Here is a 24,678-nt window from a genome sequence, read left to right as displayed (position 1 = left end):
TTGAATGCTTTGTTCTGCGCTGTGCCAGGCAGTAGGCATACAAAAATGAGTGTGTTTGTGGGCATCTTGTAATGAATATAATGAGCCCTAGGAGTGAATTAAACTCCCATGAACCCAGTTGGTAAAGACCAGAAATCTTGCTGACTAAGAAGCTTGGTACATGAGAGTGGTTTTCCAACATCAGTGTAAATCAAAATTACCTGATGAGTTTGTTAAACCAAGGTTACTGGACCTCATCCCCAGAGTTTCTGGTTTAATATGTTTGGAGTGTGGCTGATAATTTGCATTTCTAACAAGTTTTCAGGTGATACTGATGCTGCTGTTCAGGTCCACACTTGGAGAATCACTGGTGCATAAAAAAAATATCTGCAATATATTTTTTAGCTGATCAAAGAACTCCTTTCCAGTTTGTCCAATATTTTGGAAAAACCAGTTTTCAGAATAATCAGTTGCAATTAGTATCAAATTTTGATTCCTGGTATAACTGTTCCCATCCCTACCCTGTCCTCTATGTAGTTTATGACCATTTAAAAAATTATTTTATCTACATAACATAAAATTCATCATTTCAACCACGTTAATGTGTAAAATTCCGTGGTTCTTAATGTAGTCACAGAATTGTACAACCATTACCACTGCCTAATGCCATACTATTTTCATCAGTCCATAAAGAAACCTGTCTTACTCCGTTTTGTTCTGCTATAACAGAACACCATAGACTGGGTAATTTGCAATGAAAAGGAATTTATTTCTCATGGTTCCAGAGGCCGGGAAGTCCAGAATCAAGGGGCTAGCATCTGGTGAGGGCCTTACCTTCTTGCTGCGTCCTCCTATAGGAGAACATGGAAAGTTAAGAGAGTGTGAGATAGGGGGCTGAACTTGATTTTATAACAAACCTACTCCTACAAGAATGAACCCACTCCTGCAAAATGACATTAATCCATTTAGAAGGGCAGATTCCTCATGACCTAATCACCTTATAAAGGTCCCACGTCACAACAGTGTTGCACTGGGGCTCAAGTTCCCAACACATGAACTTTGGGGAACACATTCAAACCATAACAAACCCCATACCCATTTAGCAATCACTTCACATGTTCCTCTCCCCACAGGCCCTGGCAACCACTAGTCTACTTTCTGTTTGTATGGATTTGCCTTTTCTGGACATTTCATATCAATGGAATCATGCAATATATGGTCTTTTGTGACTTTTTTTTTTTTTTTTTGGATGCAGTCTCACTCTGTTGCCCAGGCTGGAGTGCAGTGGCATGATCTTGGCTCACTGCAACCTCTGCCTCCCAGGTTCAAGCCATTCTCCTGCCTCAACCTCCTGAGTAGCTGGGATTACAGGTGCCCAGCACCACACCTGGCTAATTTTTTTTTGTATTTGTAGTAGGGAAGGGATTTCACCATGTTGGCCAGGCTGGTCTCAAATTCCTGACCTCAAGGGATCTGCCTGCCGTGGCCTCCCAAAGTGCTAGGATTACAGGTGTGAGCCACTGTGCCTAGCCGACTGTTTTATTTTTATTTTTCCTTAGCATATGTTTTCAAGGTTTACCCATGTTGTTGTATATATCAGTACTTCATTCCTTCTTATGGCTGAATAATATTCTGTTGTATAGATATACCACATTTTTATCCATTCCTTAGTTTGGGTTGTTTCTGCTTTTTATGATTATGTATAATGCTGCTGTGAACATTCACGTACACGTTTTTGTTTGAATATATATTTTCAATTCTCTTTATTATATATGTCAGAGTGGCTGGCCTTTCTTTTTTATTTCGACTCTCCAGTTATAGATTTTTTTCTTTTAAACTATATAAAAACTTTTTTGAAAGTAAAAGAGAAGTAATATGCATACATTTATTCATTCACCCTTTTGAGCCCACAAAAAAATTTACTGAGGATTTACTCTACAGCGGGAACTGTTGTAGGTTTTCCACATGCAGCATTTCACTGATTTATTACAGCAAACATGATAAAGTCATTATCAACCTTATTTTATACATGAAGAACAGAGAACCAGAATAGCTTACTTAGTAACTTCCCAGAGCCACCTAGCAAGTAACTTGCTGCATGTGGACTGCTGAACCCAAATCTTTTAGCCCACGCTCTTTCCTTAACTCTATTCTGCCTCTGTGAGGAAAAGAATACGAAAATAGATAAATAAATCATTGTGGAGAACTAGGCCTTTTGGGAAATATTCTTCTGGACAGCAAATCCCATCCATGACTGTTAATGTTAAGGCTCGTCCTAATTCCAACCTGAAAATGCCTTTTCTCTTTATGGCTATTGCCTTAACCATCTTTTTGTCCTGCATATTAAAATCCAGTTTTCTCTTTAGCCTTTAACTCTGATTGCCTCCAGTGCTCATTGTTCACATACATTTCATTTAAAGGTTCTTATTATATAAATTCTTACTGAGTTTGGTAAAGTGCCATACTTAATATTTACACAAAATGGAATTTTATTCCCTATTCTCTGGAATTTTAGATTTGCACAGAGTTCTGCTTCAAACTGAAAAGGTTTTAGAAGTTGTCTTAGTCCATTTGGGCTGCCATAAAAAAATACCATGAACTGGTTAGCTTATAAGCAATAAACGTATTTCTCTCACTTCTGAAGGCTGGGAAGTTCAAGATCCAGGGACCGGTAGATTCAGTGTCTGGTGAGGGCCCATTCCCCACAGTCGGCACCTTCTCACTGTTTTCTCACATGGGGAAAGGTGAAACAAGCTCCCTTGGGCCTCTTTGATAAGATCACTAATCCCACTCATTAGGGCTCCACCCTCATGACCTAAAGGCCTAAAGGCCTCACCTCTTAAAGGCCTCACCTCTTAATTCTGTTGCTTTGAGGATTCTATTTTAACATATGAATTTTGAGGGGACAGAAACATTCACAGCATAGAAGAAGGCATTGAATCCAGTAATTTTATTTGATAGATGAGAACACTGAGGCCAAAGAGATTGTGATATCTCTAATACTCACTGAAAAATAAATGTGTATTGAATATCTCCTATGAACTAGGTGCTGTTCTAGACACTGGAGACACATCAGTGCACAAAATGACAGAGACCCTCTCCGGCATAGAACTATGGTCTGGTTGGGAAGACAAGCAATATATACCTTTATAAATAAATATATTATCACTTCAAAGACAATAAATACCAAGAAGAAAACGCAGCAGAGTAAGGCAATAGTCAGTGACTTGGGGGTATGCTTTTGGGACAGAGTGGTCATGGTTTCTAAAGAAGTGATCTTTGAACTGAGACCCGAATGACATGGGGAACCAGGCATGTGAGGATCTATGAGCAAATGTTCCGAAGACGGAGAACAGAGGTTGTAAAAGCTGTGAGGCAGAAAACTTGCGGTGTTGCAGAACATTGGCCAATGTGGCTGGAACCAATGTGGCCTTCAAAGTGGGGTGCCCCACTCTGATGGGTACCAAAGACCAAAGTAATGAGTTATGGGTGTTGGGAGAAACTGTTCGAATTTCTTTTTTCCGTTTATTTTTGTCTTATACTGTGTAATTTCTATTATTTTTTATATGTTTGCTATTACACATGACGCAAACACAGTGCGCAAACACAGTGGCATATGTGTATATATATAATAGGTATATGTATAATTTATATATATATGTATATGTATACATTTTTAAATGTTTACTATATTTTTGTAGACTACTGGGCCAGTGGGCAAACAGGAAAGGGGAAGCAGATGAAAGATCCATTTAGGTCATGCGAAGGGATGGGTTTGTTCTGTGTCTTGGGAAAGCATTGGAGGGTTTTGAGCAGGCCAGTGCAGGATCTAAGCCTTCCAGCTGCTGTGTGGAGGAGAGGCTGAGAGGCTGGAAGCAGGGAGACCAGTTGAGAAGCTATGGCAAAAGCAGTGGGAAATCATGGCAGCCTGTAGCAGTGGGAAGGAGGAAAGTGGCTGGGTTCCGGATGTATTTTGGAGGTAGAGTTACAAGCCTTGCTTATAGGCTGTATATGGAAGGAGAGATGAATTAAGGAAATGAATAAATAAAAAATAACAACCCCCCAGGCTTTAGCTTAGGCACTGGGTGGTCCGTGGTGCCACCTACTGACACAGAGAAGATGAGAGGAGGTACTAGAGTAGAGCAGAGGAGCACGGATCACAAGCTCTGTTACAAAATGTAAAGTTAGAAATGGCTAAGCAGAGGCCAGGCGCGGTGGCTTATGCCTGTAATCCCAGCGTTTTGGGAGGCTGAAGCGGGCAAATCACTTGAGGTCAGGAGTTCGAGACCAGCCTGGCCAACATGGAGAGACCCCATTACTATTTTAGAAAAAGCAAAAAATTAGCTGGGCATGGTGGTGGGTGCCTGTAATCCCAGCTACTCAGGGGGCTGAGGCAAGAGAATCACTTGAACCCAGGAGTCGGAGGTTGTAGTGAGCCGAGATTGCACCACTGCAGTCCAGTCTGGGCGACAGATTGAGACTCCGTTTCAAAAAACAAAAAACGAAAACCAAAAACGTAACTAACACACACACACACAAACATCTAAGCAGAGACGCTGAACGGGCCTTAGTCCTAGGAGCCTGGAGCTGAGGGGAGAGGTGGGCACTAAACTTGGTCTTCTGCAGTTTATGTTCTTCCCATTGTTGCAGTTGCTCCCAGAGTGAGTTAATGTATGTATTTATTTTTATGTATTTTTAAGCAAATACATAATCATGAATAATAAAGAATATGTGAGAGTCTTTGAACAAATATTCAAAGTAGATTAAATTTAAATATTTTAACCCTCTTTGGATTGGGTCAAAGACTGCGTTAAAGCCAGAAAGTTTACTGAAAAGTTTTCAGGATCCCAGGCTGTATTTAACAGTAGTCCTACTGAATGAGTGCCATGCTAGTCCTCCCCAGAAACACCCCATTGTCACATAACAGTTGTCTCCATTTTCCATGAGGCCCTTTTTCAATAGTTTTACTTCTCCCCACCCACAGAGGGTCATGCGCTGCAAAGAGAAATAGTGCCATCAATTTGCTTTCTGAAAATACAGTGAGTCTTCCACCAAAAGTGATTTCAATTGATCTAAATTATCCTTGAGTCTCTTTACTACTTCAGAAGTCATAGAAAACTGGCAAGGTCACCAAAAGCTAAATAGAAGCAAACTCAGACTATTTTTTAACTTAGATCAGCTTCACAACCTCAGCACTATTGATATTTAGTGCTGGATGATTCCTACTGTGGGGCACTGCTCTGTGCATTGCAGGACGTTTAACAGCATCCCTGGCCTTTGCCTACTAGATACCAGTAGCACTCCCACACACATTGATGACCATCAAAAATATCTCCAGACATTGCCAGATGTCCCTGAGTGGGGAGGGGAGTGGTACACAAAATCACCTCAAGGTGAGAACCACTGACTTGGAGAAAAGAGAATCCTGTGCGTCAGTGATTGTCATCATCGCTTCCGTTCCTTAAAAAAAATGCCATAGAATAGGAAAGGATCCGCTACATACACTAGAAGACAACTGGGTAGTGAGTAAGAAAACCACAGGGCATAGTATAGGCTGTATCTTCCTGTGGCAGGGATATAAGCCTAGATGATCTGGGAAAGTAGAGGTTCTAACCTGAAATGGCCTTGGAGCGTGTGCTCTCCAGCTGTGGGGAGGAGAGGCAGCCTCCTATCCTACTCTGACCGTTAGGCTACCTCCGTGGCTGGACAGCCATTCCCACCTGGCTGAAGCATGAGGCAGAGGCAGAGTTTTCAGGAGTAAAGACTCGTTGTTGTCACTCTGGCTCACAATGAGTGTTCAATAAATGCTTGTTATAGGCATGAATGAATGAACGAACGAATAAGTGAATGGTCCCTCTCTGAAAAGTATGGAAGGTGCAGCTACCTCCTGAAGCCCCTGTTTGTCCTCTGGCAAGTCTGGCCAGGAGAGTCATCAGTTTCCTGTGTGCAGCCTCAGCCCCAGGCCCCACCATGCCCAAGAGAAGCCAGGGTGGCACTCAGCCCCCATCATGGGATCAGGAATGGAGGGACTGTGGATGGGGACTCTGGATGGATGTGATGAGCAGGCCTCCTCCAACACTGAGCTCTTCTGTTGCCTTTACAGCAAACCGGCCTATCATGAAGAGCCTGACCTTGCCAGCCCTCTCCCTGCCCATGAAGCTGGTGAGCCTTGAGGAAGCTCAGGCCCGCAGCCTGGCCACTAACCATCCTGCTCGCAAGGAAAGGAGGGAGAACAGCCTGCCTGAGATTGTCCCTCCCATGGGCACCCTCTTCCACACCGTCCTTGAGTTACCAGACAACAAGTAAGTGGCACTCTTTTAAAAAAATTCTAGGAGATGTGTGGTTGAAGAGGAAAGAGGAGGAGAGGTATACAGTCTCAGGATCAAGATGGCGGTGTGGGTTGGAGGTACCATCTGGGTTGGGGTTTAAGGAAACATTCCAGAAGAGAAGGGAGCTGTCTCTACAACTCTCTCACCAGCGGTTGATGCCTTTATGCATACACTGCCCCAAAGTTAACAAGACCCCCGATCTCCCATTGATCAAGCACCATGTTGGGAGAGTGTTAGAGGGGTCACATCATAAGTCATGACTGAAATTCCTGACTTTTTAGTATGGATAAATCAGGCTTGGTGTTTACAAAATAAAGTTTACTAAAAACAAAAATTTGACCCCCTCCCTTGACCCTCCATCCCCACGTGACAATACAAAAGGCATAGGGTTGAGTGTTCTGATGGAGGACACCTTGACAAATAGTGTCATTCTAGGCTGATAGCTCTGGGTGAGCAGCACTTGGGGACGTGCAAACCTGGCATCCTTGTCAGAGCCTGTCAGAGCCCTCCCTCATCTCCAAAACAAATAAAGCATTGTTTTCATTGGTAGAATATTTTCTTTCCTCATTTCTCCCTGTCACTTCCTCTGTTGCCACCTGGGTCTCTACCCACCCCCTCACTCGTACCCCATGGTAGAAAGAAGCAGGGTTTGAACAGGAGTCCTAAATTCTAAGCAGATTGTAGGTGGAGGGGCTGAAAGGCAACCTTTCCATTGAAGGTGTCATCCCCACTGTTTGGTCAGTGAAAAGAGGTATGAAAGCAGGCACCTCTTGCACAGGCTGCCACCTTGCACAACTCGGAGATGCCAGTCATGCTGCATGCTATAGGAATGACATATCTGGAACTCATCTGGTGAGAAACCCATCTGTGTGCTGGAAAGTATATGGGTTGTGTTTTCTTGAGACTGAGCTCCACTGCTCCTTTCCCTATGTCCCTGGAGAATAAGTCTCATTTCTCCCTGATCCTCCAGAGATCAGGAAGAATACCTTGGAAAGACCATCAAATGCATTTTCTTTGTGCTTTAAACCACACCTGGGATGCACCATACCCAAAGGTATGCTACCCTATAAAATATTCCCCAAGGATAAAAGCTTGACAAAATGCAGGCCAAGTCCAAAGGAAACCACCAAGCACTGCAAAGCTATCTCAGATGGATCATAAAAACATCCTGGGTCCAGGTACTATGACTCACTCCTGTAATCCCAGCACTTTGGGAGGCTAAGATGGGAGGATCATTTGAGCCCAGGAGTTTGAGACCAGTCTGGGCAACATGGTGAAACCCAGTCTTTTTTTTTTTTTTTTTTTTTTTGAGACGGAGTCTCGCTCTGTCGCCCAGGCTGGAGTGCAGTGGCCGGATCTCAACTCACTGCAAGCTCCGCCTCCCGGGTTTACACCATTCTCCTGCCTCAGCCTCCCGAGTAGCTGGGACTACAGGCACCCGCCACCTCACCCGGCTAGTTTTTTGTATTTTTTAGTAGAGACGGGGTTTCATCATGTTAGCCAAGATGGTCTCGATCTCCTGACCTCGTGATCCGCCCGTCTCGGCCTCCCAAAGTGCTGGGATTACAGGCTTGAGCCACCGCGCCCAGCTGAAACCCAGTCTTTACAAAAAATAAAAATATCAGCCGGGTGTGGTGGCATGTGCCTGTAGTCCCAGTTACTCGGGAGGCCGAGGCAGGAGGATTGCTTGAGCCCAAGAGGTCAAGACTGCAGTAAGTCTTGTTTGCACCACCGAACTCCAGCCTGGGTAACAGAGCGAGATCCTGTCTCAAAAACAACAACAACAACATCAACAGCAACAAACATGATGGGCTTGAGATCTGGATGTTCCATGAGAGCCCTGCAGAGAATAGGTGCCTTGTGGAACTCACAGATTACAGGTTTTCATCCTGAAACTTTATACATTCCAATGGCTGGGCAGAGCCACAGCAGGGCAAGGCCTCCATGGTGACCCCTGGGGTGCCAGGCTCTCTCGACCCAGCGTAGTGCTCCCCTTTGCCCATCTCACCAAAGCAGCCTGGTGTGAGGCTAAGCCAGAGACACACTAACTACCCTCTGCCTTTCTCTGTAGTGATCATTGACCACGCCCTGCAGGCTGCTACTCTCCTCAGCCTCACCAGGCCAGACTCTTTTCCAGGTCGACTTTCTCATCCAACCCTTTTCAGTCCATGAAAGTCTTCACCAGCCCTCTCTTTGCCTGTGGATGTCCCAGCAGTGTGGTTATAGTGCCGGAGCCTAACAGGACTCAGGTCCATATGGTCTTCAGTGCTTCATCCTGCATAAAAACTGGCCATGTGTGGTGGGTGGCCCAGTCCTGTCATCCCAGCACTTGGGAGGCTGAAGTGAGAGGATGGCTTGAGGCCAAGTGTTTAAGACCAGCCTGGGCAAGATAGTGAGACCCCCATCTCTATAAATGAATAAATGAATGAAATGAATGAATGGTGTCTTTGAAATTCCAGAACAAAAGTGCTTATCAGAATTCCCAGAATTGCGTGTTTGCTTGTGACTGCTGAGATTCCCACCGATCCTTGCCTCTGTTTGCCCCCACCTCTGCCTTTAATATCACACTTTACCTCTTGCCCTGGGAAATACAGTTTGCTGTGACTCATGAAAGCCTTGCTTGGTCACCTGGGCCATCTCTAGACAAGGTAAGAATCAAGTTTACCTTGGATTTTACAGGGGAATTTCCTGAAATATCAGAGCCATTCATAACTAAGGACATAAATGGAATATTTGGTCTCAATTTAAAAGTCCCCTTGAAATGACTAGTTAACAAACTAACCCCTTATGCCTTGGTTCTTTTAGGCGAAAGCTCTCCAGTAAATCAAAGAAGTGGAAATCAATATTTAACCTGGGACGTTCTGGATCGGACTCCAAATCAAAACTGAGTAGAAATGGGAGTGTATTTGTGAGAGGACAGAGGCTCTCGGGTAAGAATCAACAGTAATTGTTTTATGATACAAATATTAGTTTCCTAGCTCTGCTTATTAAGTCTTGGTTTGATCTTATCAAACACACTAACTCTGAAAGAGAAACTTATAAATTAACTGGGGGAAGAGGAGTCTTTTTAAAAAAAGTTTTAGACTTACTAAAAAAATTGCAAAAAAGGTACACAGAGAACCTGTATACCCTTCATGCAGCTTCTCCCAATGTGAACATCTTATATAAGTTATCAAAGCCAAACATTAATATTGATACAATACTCCTAACGAATTTGCAGATCTTATTCATATTTGGCCAGCTGTCCCACTACTGTTCTTTTTCTGGTCTAGGATCCAATCCAGGATCTCACACTGCATTTGGTTGTCATGTCTGCTTAACCTCTGCCAATCCAGAACAATTACTCCGTCTTTTTGACCGTGATAACTTGCAAGAGTACTGACCATTTATTTAGTAGAATCTACTTCAGGGAGAGTTTGTCCAGTGTTTTCTCGTGGTTAGACTGAGGTTAGGAATTTTGGCAGAAAGCCTGCAGAAGTGACCCTGTGCCTGACTCAATGTGTCATATTAGGAGGCACATGATGTCAGTATCTTATTGCGTGTGAAGAGAACTGTGATCCCTTGGTTAAAGTGCTCTTTGTCATGAATTTTAGGATCCTCTAATGGTTCTTGGATGTAACAGTTATTCCTATGGCATTGCTAAATGATGATTTTCTATTAACTGGAATTCTGCTGAAAAGACCTGTCCCTTCTCCCCCAGGGTCGTGATTTTTAAAGAAGGATGCTACCCCATGGGACTTATTTCTGAGTATTGAATAGAAATTGATACAGGAAGGAAATGAGGGAACCATATATAGTGGGGAATTTAACCAGTGCAGCTAAATATGATGTCAGGAAAGAGAAGACCAAGGAAATTTTTCATAACGATCTTTAGTGTTATAGATTGAAAGTATGATAAAAATGGAGGCAATAGTTATGAAACCAAGGTGTAAAAGAGAAATGTACAAATGCAATGAGCAAACTTTGACTGGATCCTGGTAAAAAAATAATAATAATAAAAATAAAAGAGCTGACCGAGCACAGTGGTTCGTGCCTGCAATCCCAACACTTGGGAGGCTGAGGTGGGCAGATCACTTGAGCCCAGGAGTTCGAGACCAGCCTGAGGAACATGGCAAAACCACATTTCTAAAAAACAAAAACAAAAAACCTCCAAAAGACAATTTGGGGAACAAAGAGGGAAAATGTGGATATAGACTGGATATTAAATGATATTAAGGAATTATAAATTTTCATAGTGTGCTAATGGTTCTTAGGAGACATATGCTAAAATTAAAGTATTCAAGGATGAAGCAGCAAAATACTGACACTTTCAAATAACTAGCATATTATAGGTAGGTAGATAAATATCAATATAGAACTAGATAATGCAAATATAAGGCAAAATGTCAATAATTATCAAACTAGGTGGTAAGTTTAAGGGTGGTAGGTTTCTAAATGTTTGAAATTTTTAATAGAGATTTGGGGGAAAATTAATTCCTATAGGAAAAATGTGAGATAATGTTTTTAAGGACTTTCCTCAAACCCGGTAATAATCACATGCCAAGGATCAGAAAGTCCAGATTTTAGAAATCTTTATGTTTGCCTGTTAGAGTAAGGAGGGGTGTCACAGTACAGCAGTTACAACGATTTAGGCTGTAAATAATGGCAAATCAATTCAATCAACTTATGCAATGAGGGAATTTACTGGCTTCTGCAGTTGAACACCCTGATAGAGGGAAGGCTTCAGGGGGTTTAATACATGGGCTCTGTCATGATTTCTCCATGTTTTCCCCAGCTGTGTCCTCCTTTGGGTCAGCTTCATCCCCAGACTGGCTTCCTTTCTGTGGCAAAGTGGCTGCAGTAGTTCTAGGCTTTCCCTCTGACTATCCCTCTAGGTCCAGAGGGAGAAATAACATTTCTGGTTGCTTGCTCCTAAGAGCAGGGACCCTTCTTTTCCAGAAGGCCTCATCAAAATTCCCCTTGTCTCAGTATCCTTCACTGAGCCACATGGTTCAGTCCCTGTTGTCAATGGTGTGCCTTGTGCTGATTGGCTTCAGCCTGGGATCCTGAGCCAACTCCTCGCATGAGGAATGGGACTCACACCCACGAAGTACAAGAGCCATGTGCGAAGGGCAGAAGGGAAATGGACTCTGGGTACGCATCTGTAATCACCGTATGGCAAAACTCAGCTTGCACAAAACGGAAAGATAGCCAGAATGAAGAGGACAGGTTGCCACAAGTGTGGCAAGACAGATACAAATCAGAAAATAGGATTCTTAAGGGAGAAACAGGGGAGAAGAGTACCTGACCAGAAACTCCTAATCTATGAAAAGAGCTTTGCTTAAGCACATCAAAGAGAGAATTTCAGTTGCAGAATTAGTGGTACAGCCATGAGAGAGGTTCGCCAGCAATGAAAAGTCAAAAAACAGCAAAACAAAACAACAAAAAGGAAATAAGTGGTTTGCTTTGATCTTTACTTAGGAAGATTTCCACCCCCATGTGGTTTTCAAAAAGAACAAGTCCAAGGCACTAGATCAAATGGTGGTAAACTCACAGAACATGCAAGATGCCCCTGGCCAGGGCTTCTCACACCTGGACCTCAGAATCGCCCGCAGAGCGGATCACACCATAGCAATTTTGCCTCAGGAGGTCTGTGGTGAGGTCTGAGTATTGGTAATTTTCTAAAAACTCCCCAGGTGATTCTGATATGCAGCCAGGGTTGAAAGTCACTGGCTTATGATCTTATGAACAAACTAATCAGATCTTCACTAACTGAATGCAGGGGTGAAATTCAAGAATTGTCAGTGTCAATATAAGTGGCACTCTGTGGCCTTAACTATTGCCTGAAGTGGTTTCTTTTTACCAGAAGAATATTGCTGGCAACTCTGGAAAATAAAGACCAATAGGCTTCATGGCCATAACTTCAATGGAATCTGTGATTAAAGTTAGGCCATTGAACCCCATAACAAATGTAATCTACCAGTGTGGTCTCTGTAAGTGGCATGTGAGCTCACTGTTGAAATATGTATGTGAAAAGGGGAACCAGTGGATTAACACATGTAAATAATATGCTTTAAAATCCCGTAACTAAGGACATTTAAAAACTTAATTCACCACGAATAGTATTGGGATCGTTTTGGGTGGGGAGGAGTGAGTGAAGGGGTGTTTAACCATATGTAGAAAATGAAACAGGTAAGAAAGAAAGTGTTGGAAAAAATGGAGAACTGAATTAAGACGCATAAACTTTAGAGCCTTCCAGATACGGGTATTTTAATTGATTCCATTTAAGTTGTTTGTACATTATTAAAGAGAAAGAAGAGTTCAGGGCACCCTCTTGAGCAGAGAAATTTCAAAGCCATATGGCTATAGCAGGTCCAGGCTCACCTTTGAGTAACGCAGCTAAGAGAGGAGGACTCAAGGACACAAAGGCTGCCAGAAAACTGGGGGGTGCACCTCTGTGAGGCCAGGCCAAGGTCCCAGACAGAAAAACGTAATCTAAATATAGTCATAGGCCACACCTGAGCTGTTAGTTACTCTCCAGAAAGGGGGCCAGGGAATGCTTGGGCACTGTCCCCCAAGCCACATCTCTGATGTGCTGCTGTGCTGCGCAAGGCCACAAGGAACTGCATCATGAGAAAGAGGCTTCAACACCACCAAAGGTGGGTGGACACTGATGGACCTACAGACAGAGCTGCTGCCCGGCCTCTGTGACGCAGTCAGGGGCACCTGGTCACTGCCTGTCAAGGTTGACACGTGGAAACCAGAGAAATTCCAGCCTGGAAAACAAAGGCAATGCATGTCCTAGAATACACAAACAAAGGGATGCTGACCAGGTAGGGTCAGGGCAGTAAATCAATTTATAGATTTGTGGAAATAGCAGATCTTCAAAGGATAAGAATTCTGGGGCACATTGGAAGTGAGGAGGTGAAAGGCGATCTCTGCCTTTGCAAAGGATTTGCATGGAGATGGCTGGGCATCCCACAGCAGGCCCCAGAAAGAGAGAAGCCCCACGCTGGGAGACCAAGGGGTTAATTCAGAACCTCCCAGAAGAAGCAGGTTTGGATCAAGGAGGAAGAACAGGGGAACTTTAAACAAGAAACAAAAACAAGCTTGAGTTACAGCTCAATTTTGGTTAAGGCCAACTCTAACTGCTTCTCATAGAACCTTCTCCTGTCTTCCCTTTTGTTGCTGAGCCCTAATCCATCTGGAATAGCAGCAACAACAATCAATAATTATTACTTTTTAATGAGTACTTACTCTATTGCAGACTAGTACAATATAATTACCTTATAGTCATTACCTATGTAATCCTCACAACAGCTCTATTTTTTCTCATTTTACACATGATAAAACTGGAATTTAGAAAAGTTTAGCTGTCACTTTGGGAGGCCAAGGCAGGAGGATTGCTTGATTCTAGGAGTTTGAGACCAGTCTGGGCAACACAGTGAGACCCTGTTTCTAAAAAAAATTTTTTTTATTAGCCAGATTTGTTGGTGTGTGCCCGTAGTCCTAGCTACTCCAGAGGCTAGGGCAGGAAGATTGCTTGAGCCCAGGAGGTTGAGGCTGCAGTTAGCTTATGATCACTCTACCACACTCCAGCCTGGGCAAGAGAATGAGACACTGTCTAAAAAAAAATTTAGCTGTTTGGCTGAGGTCACACAGCCCAAAAGTGGCAGAGCTGGAATTCAAACCCAGATGTTTCTGAATTCAGGTTACCTTAAGGGCTACTAGTCCTGGGCCTCCTGCTTCCACGTACCCTCTTTCCCCTCTTGACAAGCTCGACCTAGAAGGAACAACCTTTCAGCCAATTTAGTTCCCTGAAAAGAGATGGTGTTTGTGAATGCATCTATTTAATACTATGCCTGGAATACATTTTTACTCATTTAAACCACATTTCCAAAAAGCTGCTAAGGTGGCTTACAAATATGCCTGGCGCACACCCAGTCACAGAGTAGGTGTGCAAAAATGGTTTTGTTGGGATCTGTTCCAGGGTGAGGTTGACGGGTGAGATCATTGGGGAGCACCCAGCCTGCAGGCCTCAAGGAACAGAGCTGCATCTGACAGAAACCTAACTCCAATTCCCTTGGGCCCTCTCACCTGCTGTACCACATTTGCAGTAGCTAAGATATGGTCTCAGCTCTCTGCTGCTGAATACAAAGAGTGGCCTGGAGCCTCATGGATTCTACCCCTGGATTCATCCTTGAATACTTTTTGTACAGTAAAATTGGGACTCCTCATTTGCGATGAGCTATTTGACAAAATTGCAATTTACCTTTATTGTAAAATATTAATAAAACTTTGATCTATAACTGCCCTGAATTTATGAAGTCTGTCCCATTAAGAAAGTAGGAGGCCAGGCGCGGTGGCTCAAGCCTGTAATCCCAGCACTTTGGGAGGCCGAGACGGGCGGATCACGAGGCCAGGAGATCGAGAGACGATCCCGGCTAACACGGTGAAACCCCGTCTCTACTAAAAAATACAAAAAAACTAGCCGGGCGAGGTGGCGGGCGCCTGTAGTCCCAGCTACTCGGGAGGCTGAGGCAGGAGAACGGCGTAAACCTGGGAGGCGGAGCTTGCAGTGAGCTGAGATCCGGCCACTGCACTCCAGCCTGGGTGACAGAGCAAGACTCCGTCTCAAAAAAAAAAAAGAAAGTAGGAACATCTAGGGTGGGGTAGAGGAATGTTTTCAAGGGGATCAATTATACTAGAAATCTTTCCTAAAGAATTTTGTCTTGTGTACTTAAACAGCCTGACCTATTTTTCTGAATGCTTTCTGTTAATATGCATTCATCAAGGATATTTTTTCTTTTGTCTTTAGTGGAAAAGGCTACTATCCGACCAGCTAAAAGCATGGACTCACTGTGTTCAGTGCCTGTGGAAGGTAAGATTTTACAAGTAGTTTCTGAGTTGGAGATTACAACTAGGAGGCTGGGGCTCACTTGCCTTTATAAGCTGTCGTGCCTGCTTCTCTGTAGTCACAATCACACACAACTAACTAGTCCCAAATCCCTCCCTGACCCTACCCTAATTTAAGGGGTTTACATAGCCCCATAACCTCCCCTACCTTACTCCAGGGCTAGGTCTAAAGAGCCATCCTCTTTGCCCATCCTTCCTCTAGCCACAGCTGCAGTCCATGGCTATTTTTCATTCAAACCTGAACCAGGTAAAAGGTCAACACCTGAAACCTAAGGCAGAAGAGGCTTCCCCTTTGGGCAGAAAGAAAGAGCCAAGCATTGGTTTATGCCCTATGGTTTTATGCCTAGAGGCCTATGTATCTTGAATTTGGCTGTTTCCATATGCATTTGCTTCCTAGTTTTTGTGTCAAGTCATGATTTTCAGTTGGTAGGTTCATTCATGTATCCATTCATTCATTCATTTATTATGTATCATTAAACATTAATTAGGCACCAGCTATGTATCAGCCATGTGCAAACCACAATATCCTTTGTTGGGGCAAACGTGTATACAGTTGCACATGAGGTAACACCCACCACCAAAATAACACATAACATTTGTTCTCACAGCTCTATCCTTCAGGGCTGACTTGCCTGTATCTCTCCCTTCTATTTCTGTTAAGTAACCAATAAGCACCATTACAAGTTACAAGGCAAAGGATTTGTCTGGCAACAGACTGTTAAAACTCCCCTATACTTATCCTATGACTTTCCAGCCCCTTTAATACAAGACATTTTTCTCTTTCAAAAATGGGTGAGACCAAAACAATACAGAAAATCTTTAGAACAACATTTTAAAAATAATTCTAAACCTGGGCCGGGTATGGTGGCTCACACCTGTAATCGCAGCACTTTGGGAGGCTGAGGCAGGCAGATCACTTGAGGCCAGGAGTTCGTGACCAGCCTGGCCAACATGGTGAAACCCTGTCTCTACTAAAACAAATACAAGAAATTAGCCAGGCGTGGTGGTGCATGCCTATAATCCCAGCTACTCAGGAGGCCAAGGCATGAGAATCGCTTGAACCCAGGAGGCAGAGGCTGAGGCACAAGAATCATTTGAACTCAGGAGATGGAGATTGCCGTTAGCCGAGATTGTGCCACTGCACTTCAGCCTGTCTCAAATAATAATAATAATAATAATAATAATAATAATAATTAATAATAATTCTAAACCTGTATAATACTCAGTGAGGTCTTCTTAAGTTAACTTGATAGTTTCAGCATTTTCTTACTTTTATATTCATACGTTTGCTTTGGTTTAGAAACTTCTTGGCAGTTCTTGCCCAGTTTTGCAGGAGTTAATATTTCAAAATATAGGTCATTATATACATGACATGTGAGTATTGGACAGTTCATCTAACTGCTGAGTCTCGGTGTCCTCATGTGTTAAAGACCATTACACTTTCTTACTGGGTGGTCATAAGAACTTTAAGCATAAACTTATGTAAGATGCCCAGTTTAGTGCTTAGTACCAAATTAGAAATTATTTTCTAGATCCCTGGCAACTCACATATCATCTCCAAGCTTATTTACTTCCCATGTAGACTTTTTTCTTCCTTGCCTTCATGTCTAAGCCAGTCAAGAACTCGGTCCGGGCGTAGGGGCTCATACCTGTCATCCCAGCACTTTGGGAGGCCGAGGCAGGCACATCACCTGAGGTCAGGAGTTTGAGACCAGCCTGGCCAACATGGTGAAATCTCCTCTCTACTAAAAATGCAAAAATTAGCCAGGCGCGGTGGCAGGTGCCTGTAATCCCAGCTACTCAGGAGGTTGAGGCAGGAGAATCGCTTGAACCCAAGAGGTGGAGGTTGTGGTAAGCCGAGATCACGACACTGCACTCCGGCCTGGGTGACAGAGCTGTACTCCGTCTCAAAAAATATATATATTCGCTCCTCACAACTGTACTTTCTAACATTTAGTTAATTTACATTTCTAGTTTCTCATCCTCTGAATCAACAGGAAGAAGCCTGAGAAAAGGTGGGAAAGGTCTAGTTGTTAACAGCATTTGTTTCCTAGCTGGGAAATCAAAAACCCCCCTGTCTGGGTCCATCTGCTAGAGAAAACTTAAAACAATAAGTTTTAAAGTTCTAAAATAAGACAAGATTCTGTTTATTTTTCATTTTTGTCTTCTTCATTTTGAGCAAATATCATCCTACCACCTCCCATCTGTCTCTTTATTTTTTCATGATCTACAATTAATGCCTGGTAGATGATGGCTCTGTTTAGCAACTTTAGCAGTAATCTTTTTTTGAAAACTGCTCTACCTGCAAAGTTTAAAAGTGATCTGTATGGCACGACAGCAAATGGTCCTACCAAAGCATCATGCTAAAATTCTGTGCATATAAGGAAGTGCTTTCTCTTTTGTCATCCAGATGTTACCTGTCTTTATCTGGGCGGTTATGCCCCTATTAGAATGCTGTGCCTCTCTAGTATTCAAATGTCGTGTGCCTGCCCTTACTGGAAAGCCTGCCATTGTATGTGTGCCCAGGCTGCTGACCATACACCTGTTCCTTTTTACTAGGAAAAGAAACCAAGGGAAATTTCAATCGAACAGTTACCACCGGTGGATTTTTCATTCCAGCAACAAAGATGCACTCCACCGGCACTGGCAGCTCATGTGACCTCACCAAGCAGGAGGGCGAATGGGGCCAGGAGGGGATGCCTCCGGGGGCTGAGGGCGGCTTTGATGTCCATCTCCAGGGCGCTCAGGCCCGGCCCCCACCGGAACAACTGAAGGTTTTCCGGCCTATTGAGGATCCAGAGGGCGAGCAAACAGCCCCAAAGATGCTGGGTATGTTCTACACTTCGAACGACAGCCCTAGCAAATCCGTCTTCACCAGCAGCCTCTTCCAGATGGAGCCGTCGCCGCGTCACCAGCGCAAGGCGCTGAACATCTCCGAGCCCTTTGCGGTGTCTGTGCCGCTCCGCGTGTCCGCCGTCATCAGCACCAACAGCACGCCGTGCAGAACACCCCCGAAGGAGCTGCAGTCTCTTTCCAGCCTGGAGGAGTTTTCTTTTCATGGATCAGAGAGCGGAGGCTGGCCAGAAGAAGAGAAACCGCTGGGAGCTGAGACTTCTGCAGGTAAGTAGAGGAGGGAGGGTCTCTTTCCATAGCAAGAGAGAAAAACCGGACTTAAATTTGCTTCGAGTTTGCAAGGCAATACAGTGAAGTGGTTAAGCCTGTGGGTTCTATAGCCCGACTGGGTACAAATCCAGACTTTGCCATTTCACTGCGTGATCTCCAGCAGGTGTAACCACTCTGTGCCTCGGTTTCTTAATCTGTAAAATGGAAATAATTATGTTAATAATACCTTTTTCATAAGTTTGTTGTAAGTATTAAATTATTTAATACATATGACGCTCTCAGAACAGTGTCTACATACAACAAGTATATAATAAATGTTACCTATTATTATTCTATTTGCTCACAGAGTGAGAAGGCACGAGAAAAACTCAGAATGGAATGCAGAGCTGCAGAGCTGGAATTGGGAATTCAGGTCTTCCAGTCTCCTTCTCTCACCATCCACCCATCCTCATTTCTACTTTACATTTGCAGACAACATGGCTAGCAACCCTAGCAACGAGAAAGAGCATCCCTCTCCCAATTTTTTGATATCAAATGCAGGAAGGATTCTGATTGGATCTGCCTGAGTCACATGCCCAGCCTTGGACCAGTCACTGTTGCCCAGCTCATTGGGTTCTGAGATTGGCCAGACTTGAGTCTCTGGGTGTGTCTGGAGTGAGGAGAGGTTCTTTAATTAACGAGCAAACATGGGCCACATAAAATGGAAGCAGGGAGCACCCCAAAGGAAAGGATGGCTGACAATCAAACCAACAAATGTTTATTGTGATTTAGGAATGTTTCTTTTCAGTTAATATTAGTCATTTTCAGCACCTATTAGGTTGTCAGGCACTCTCCTAAGTGTCCTGCAAATATTATCTCATTTCTCCCCTCTATCCTATGATATAGGTAGTTACTATTATCCCCATTTCCTTAAAGAGGAATAGGTTATTTACTCAATCACTCATAGCAAGGAAGTGGAAAAACCAGGATTTTAATCCAGACTTTAAAAAAGTCCACGCTTGTAACACGACCACGCTCCCTCCTGTGTTCACTATGGGCTGTGGAGTTACAAAGATTGTTAAGGCATGATCCCTTCCCCACAGTGAGCTCACAAACTAAGAAGGGAAATTGAAACACTGCACTGAAGTCCAGCGCAGGGTCAGCCTATGGAAGAAGCATAAGAGCCTCCTCAGGATTTTTGGAATTAGGGAGGGGTTAGGTACCCAAAGCATCATGAAAGAGGTGTTCATAACAGATAGCAAGGGCATGAAGGAGAGGCAGTCCTCTCAGGAGGAGTCCAGGAAGATTTAGAAGAGGTGACATTTGGACTGAGCCTTCATAAATGGGTAAGGTTTCTCCATGCAGAAAAGATGAGAAAGGGCATTCCAGGCAGCTACATGTTGTGGGAAATATGTAGGTTTTAGAACCCAGCCTGGCTGATTCAGATGCTAGCTTTACTGCTTTTTGTCAGTGTGGCAGTGGGAGATTTTGGAGCCTGTTTCTCATCTGCAAAGCAGGGGAGGCTCCTATCCCAAAGGCTGTAGTGAGGTCTGAATGGGAAAATGTCCATAAAATACCTGTCCATAGTCCGGCTCACAGAAGATGTGAGTAAATATCAGTCCTCTCCTCCCATTTCCTTTCAGGATGGGTACACAGATGAGCACATTTCAGGGGATCCAGTGATGCCTTGTCTGGAAAACAGTGTCATGGGCTGGCGTGGATGCAGCAGGATGAAGGGTAGGGGAGGGAGTGAAGGCTTTGAGGAAAACAGTGTTTCCAAAGGCTTTTGTGAGATTTGTTATCCTCTGTGGAAGAGTGGGTCGGGGTCTTTTAGAGACAGTCTGTTATCCACTTTTCCCCCCTCTCTCCTCCCTATAAATTAGAATACCCATTTTGCATTAAGTTGGTCTGGGAAAGACACTAAGGGAGACTCCAGCCCGCCTTCCTACCTGTGGCCAATGGGCAGTCAGGGCAGAAAGGGGGGCCTTGTGAAAGGCGGCCATCCAGATCTGAGACCCGGGGTGGAAGGGGACTGCTGAAAGTCTCAGGGGCAACAGGTCCCCTCACCCTGCTCTCTGACGGGGTGAGGTTAACCTCAGTGTTAACCTCATGATAACGTCCATGATTATTCCAGGTGGAGAACTTCACCTTCATTAGTTAAATATTTTTCTTTCTGTTGTGAAGTAGCAGTGGGCAAAAGAAAAAGAATTAAAGACAATTTTCCAGGTTACCCATTTAAACTTTTAGTTGATCTAGTCAAACCAACTCTCCCACTTTTGGCCAATCTAAGTGAAATTCCAGTGCGACCCAAAGCGTAGAGGTATCGAGTAAGTGGTGCATTTTAACTAAAGTTAAATGATTGTAAATACCGATTACTCTGAATGAAAAAATTGAAGGATTAATCAATGTAATCGTCATGGTTGATTATCCGACTTTTACCTGATTCAAGAGTATGTCCTGCTAACCTCATCCTCAGCTGGTGGGGAGGAAGGACAACAAACAGAATCCCTCCGAAAGTGAAGGATGAGCTTATGGGCTGGTGTAAAAATGACAACTAACACTCTCTGCATCCCGTTCTAGAAATGTTAATTAAGGAAGAGCAGAATAAACATATAGCTTTACAGAAACTTGATAAATGAAAATCCGGAATTTCCTTAAGAGATATTAGGAGTTGCCTCATTCTTTTACTGAAGAACTTACAGTAGAATTCTCTTAGTTCTATTTTAGTGCATCTGAAATATGATTCTGTAACATCCGCAAAAAGTTGTTTTGCCCTATTTTTTTTTAACCAGGAGCAAGCCTACCTTATAAACTCATTAGTTGATTATATTAGTTAAGGTACAGGCTAAGCTGCTATAATATAGAAAACCAAAAATACAGTGGCTCAAACAAGATAGAAGTTTATTTCTATCTTACGCACAAGTCCAGAGTAAGGTGACTGTGATCCAGGAGATCTGGTGTTCCAGGCTCCTTCAGCCATACCCAGGGGTGTTGTGCTTGTCTGCATGGTCAGAGTGGGCTCAACACCCCTGCAGTCACATTCCCACCCATGGGAAAGGGCTACAGGAAGAAGCTGAGCACCTTCCACTTAAGGATGTCACCTAGAAGCTGCTCACATCATTTCCACTGCATCCCATCTGCCAAACATATTTCACATAGCCACACTCACCCTCAGGAGACTGAGAAATGTACTAGATGGAAAGCGATGTGCCCAGCTAAAACCTGAGGGGTGGGGGAGGTTCTAGCTCCAAATAAAGAAGAGGATAGATATTGGGCAGCGATTATCAATCTCTGCCTCTATGGTCACCCGCTTTGTGTATAATGCGTCACATGCTGGGAACGTGACAATGCCCTTCCCTTTTGAGCTATGGACATTTCTTGTAGTTTAGAAGTAGCCACCAAATCTGTCAGCCAACAAAAATTTGTTGGAGATTTGCAGGTAATTTTTAGGAATAGATACTGCCTCTGTTCTGAGGAACCTACCCAAGGATAGAAGCCATGTACCTGAGAAGAGATCATGGTAACGTGAGGACTGTGCAGCACATAGATAATAACACTGAGTGCTACGGTAGGACATGGCGTGGGAAAGCTACAAAGAGATGTTTTTAGGTTTATGTCTTGAGGAATGGATTCAATTGGAATCACAGGGAGGACCAAAGCTGTGGAGAACAAGGCCTGTTAGGGGAGTGGGAGAAGAGAGGACATGTGACTGGGCCACAGTGAGATGGGCTTTGCATGCCATAGTGGAGGCAATAGGGAGCCACAGAGGGTTTTCAGCAGGGGAGTGAGTGATAGGAACAAACTCATGGTTAGCATGGGCCCTTCCTCCACACCTCACACAGGAGTCCATATTAATAGTCATGATCAATGGAAAGAAGCTCTACCAAAAGGGACACTGGCAAGCTCTTCCAACTACTAGATTTTAGGAGAATGTTAAAAAATATGTGTTTGAAAATTACGGATGCATTTACCCTTTCACCCAAAAGTTTCACCTCTAAGAATTTATCCTAAATAAATAGCTGCATAAATACAAAATGACGTTTGCATGTCATGGCATTATTTGTAATAGCAAAGGACTGGAAACAACCCAAATGCCCCCTTTAGGGGTCTGGTTGAATAACTAGGATGCATCCACACAATGAAGTTCTATAGAGTCCATAGCTTCGTGAGCCTTGCACTACATTCCCCCAAACTCCTGTGCATCTGTCGGGGACAGTTTCTGTGCACACAAAAGGCACCTATTTCAGATGTCTGCCTTGCGTTTCCGGTTTTCTGCCTCAGAGCACTTTATGAAGGGACTGGCTCACTCAGCCTTTGTGTGGGACAGCTCAGAAGCATGGAGAATTAACTGGGGTAGCTCTCAAGTAATATAAGCCAGGAATCAGGAATGACCCAGCCTCTTATCATACGGAGGGATTGTTGGGGGGCACATTCTACATAGTGCTTCTTAGGGTTACCAGAGATTGAGTCCCTGCTGAAAATGGGAACCAACTCAACAAAATACTCTTTATTGACTTTTCCTCCGTTCCTCTCACTTTCTCATTTTTGCTTCCTGGGACCACCTTCTAAATGAGCCACCTGCTACTCGGACCCTGTTTCAGGATCTGCTTTGAAGGAAACCCAAACTAGGCCACATCATAAAGAATGATCAGGCTGGGCGCGATGGCTCACGTCTGTAATCCCAGCACTTTGGGAGGCCGAGGCGGGCAGATCACCTGAGGTCAGGGGTTTGAGACCAGTCTGACCAACATGATGAAACCCCGTCTGTACTAAAAAATACAAAAATTAGATAGGTGCAGTGGCAGGTGCCTGTAGTCCCAGCTACTAGGGAAGTTGAGGCAGGAGAATCGCTTGAACCCAGGAGGTGGAGATTGCAGTGAGCCGAGATCGCACCACTGCACTCCAGCCTGGGTAACAGAGTGAGACTCCGTCTCAAAAAAAAAAAAAATGACTAATTTCCCTCTCTACTAACATGGCATGGGCTTCAAGATATGTTAAGTGAGAAAATGTAAAGCAAACAACAATCTGTATCACATAGTCTATTTTGTGTACTAAGGATGGGAAACTAAAATATATATAAGTATCTGTTTAAATATGCAAAAATAAACTGGCAGAATAAACCAATAAACTAATAAAAGTAGTTATCGCTAAGAGACAGTGGGAGTATGGAACAAACCAGAAGCAACAGTGATGGACACATGGTGGGTGACCAAGGAGCGGTTGGTCTGGGAAGCCTTGAAAGAGGCATTGTTAGGTTTGCCTTGAAGAAGGGGTTAGATTGCAACCACAGGGAGGACCAGAGCAGAAGAGTGCAAGGCCTGGCAAGGGGACTGGTAGAAGAGCAGACCTGTGGCTGGGCCAGCAAGAAGGGGCCTTTTTATATACAGTGGGCCCCTGACTTTCAAAGGTTCCACATCCATGGATTGAACCAACCACAGATCAAAAGTCTCCAGAATAAAACATTGCATCTATACTAAACATGTACAGATTTTATTCTTGCCATTATTTCTTAAACAATACAGTATAACAGCTATTTGCATGGCATTTACAGTGTATTACATATTATAAGCAACCTAGAGATGATTTAATACAAAAGGATGTGCATAGGTTATATGCTAATACTATGTATGCCATTTTATATCAGGGACTTGAGCACACATGGATTTTGGTATTGGGGGGAGGTCCTGGAACGAGTTGCCCCGTGGATACCAAGGAATGACCTGTAGTTTTAACTTTTGAACTCTGTAAATATTTTACATATTCAAAGATAAAACTGAATTTCAGGAAATAAGCCTACAAAGTGATGGGCAAAAGGAAATACCACTGTTGTGAATTCTGAAGCATTTTAGTTCAGACATCAGGATGCTGTCACTAGATCTGAGTTGCTGGGGTGGCCTTGTGGTGAGACACCTCAGAGTTAGGACACCAGTATAAACAATGGCAATGAGTGGTTTGGTCTTAACCAATCTTAACCAACAAACTTTTCTGAGCTTGTGCTGTATGCCAGACACTGCTATATGCTTTATCTCCACTGTCTACTTTATCCTCACATCAGCCCTGAAAAGCAAGTCTTATGATGCCTTTGTACCAAGATTACAAGATTCATTGAGAAATTAGCATTTGAACCCAGGTTTCTTTAATACCACTGTAAATGGTAATTTTTCTTGAGGGCCTGCTGTGTGCCGAGCACAGTCCTGGGTACTCACTCAGTCTTTAATCCAGAGTGTGGAAACAGCTTTATGCAGTGAAATGGGGCTTTCCTTCATGCAAAGCAATAGAGACCAAATTTGAGATCTGCCTCCTGCTTCCTGATCTCATAGATGTTTAAGAACAGAGCTTAATCGCTTTGGATATATCCAAATTGACAAGAGAT

The 24,678-nt window shown here is 43.6% G+C and overlaps 1 protein-coding gene across 3 annotated transcripts in view; it reads left to right on the top strand.

Moving 5' to 3' along the window:
* The window catches only part of ARHGAP31 (Rho GTPase activating protein 31), a 122,715-nt gene that overhangs the window by 89,185 nt on the left and 8,852 nt on the right, over nt 1–24,678 (top strand). For 2 of the 3 annotated variants that reach the window (XM_074033391.1, XM_005548070.5), the window contains 4 exons: nt 6,083–6,281; nt 9,114–9,238; nt 15,106–15,168; nt 17,763–18,323. In XM_074033391.1, the coding sequence (XP_073889492.1) occupies nt 6,083–6,281; nt 9,114–9,238; nt 15,106–15,168; nt 17,763–18,323 (948 nt within the window). The remainder of the gene's footprint in view (nt 1–6,082; nt 6,282–9,113; nt 9,239–15,105; nt 15,169–17,762; nt 18,324–24,678) is intronic. The other variant, XM_005548071.5, reaches the window with a different exon arrangement.

Source organism: Macaca fascicularis, chromosome 2 (genome assembly GCF_037993035.2).
Source record: "Macaca fascicularis isolate 582-1 chromosome 2, T2T-MFA8v1.1".
Taxonomy (NCBI): Eukaryota; Metazoa; Chordata; class Mammalia; order Primates; family Cercopithecidae; genus Macaca; species Macaca fascicularis.
The sequence above is the reverse complement of the archived record's forward strand: the minus strand, read 5'-3'. Positions and strand labels throughout refer to the sequence as shown.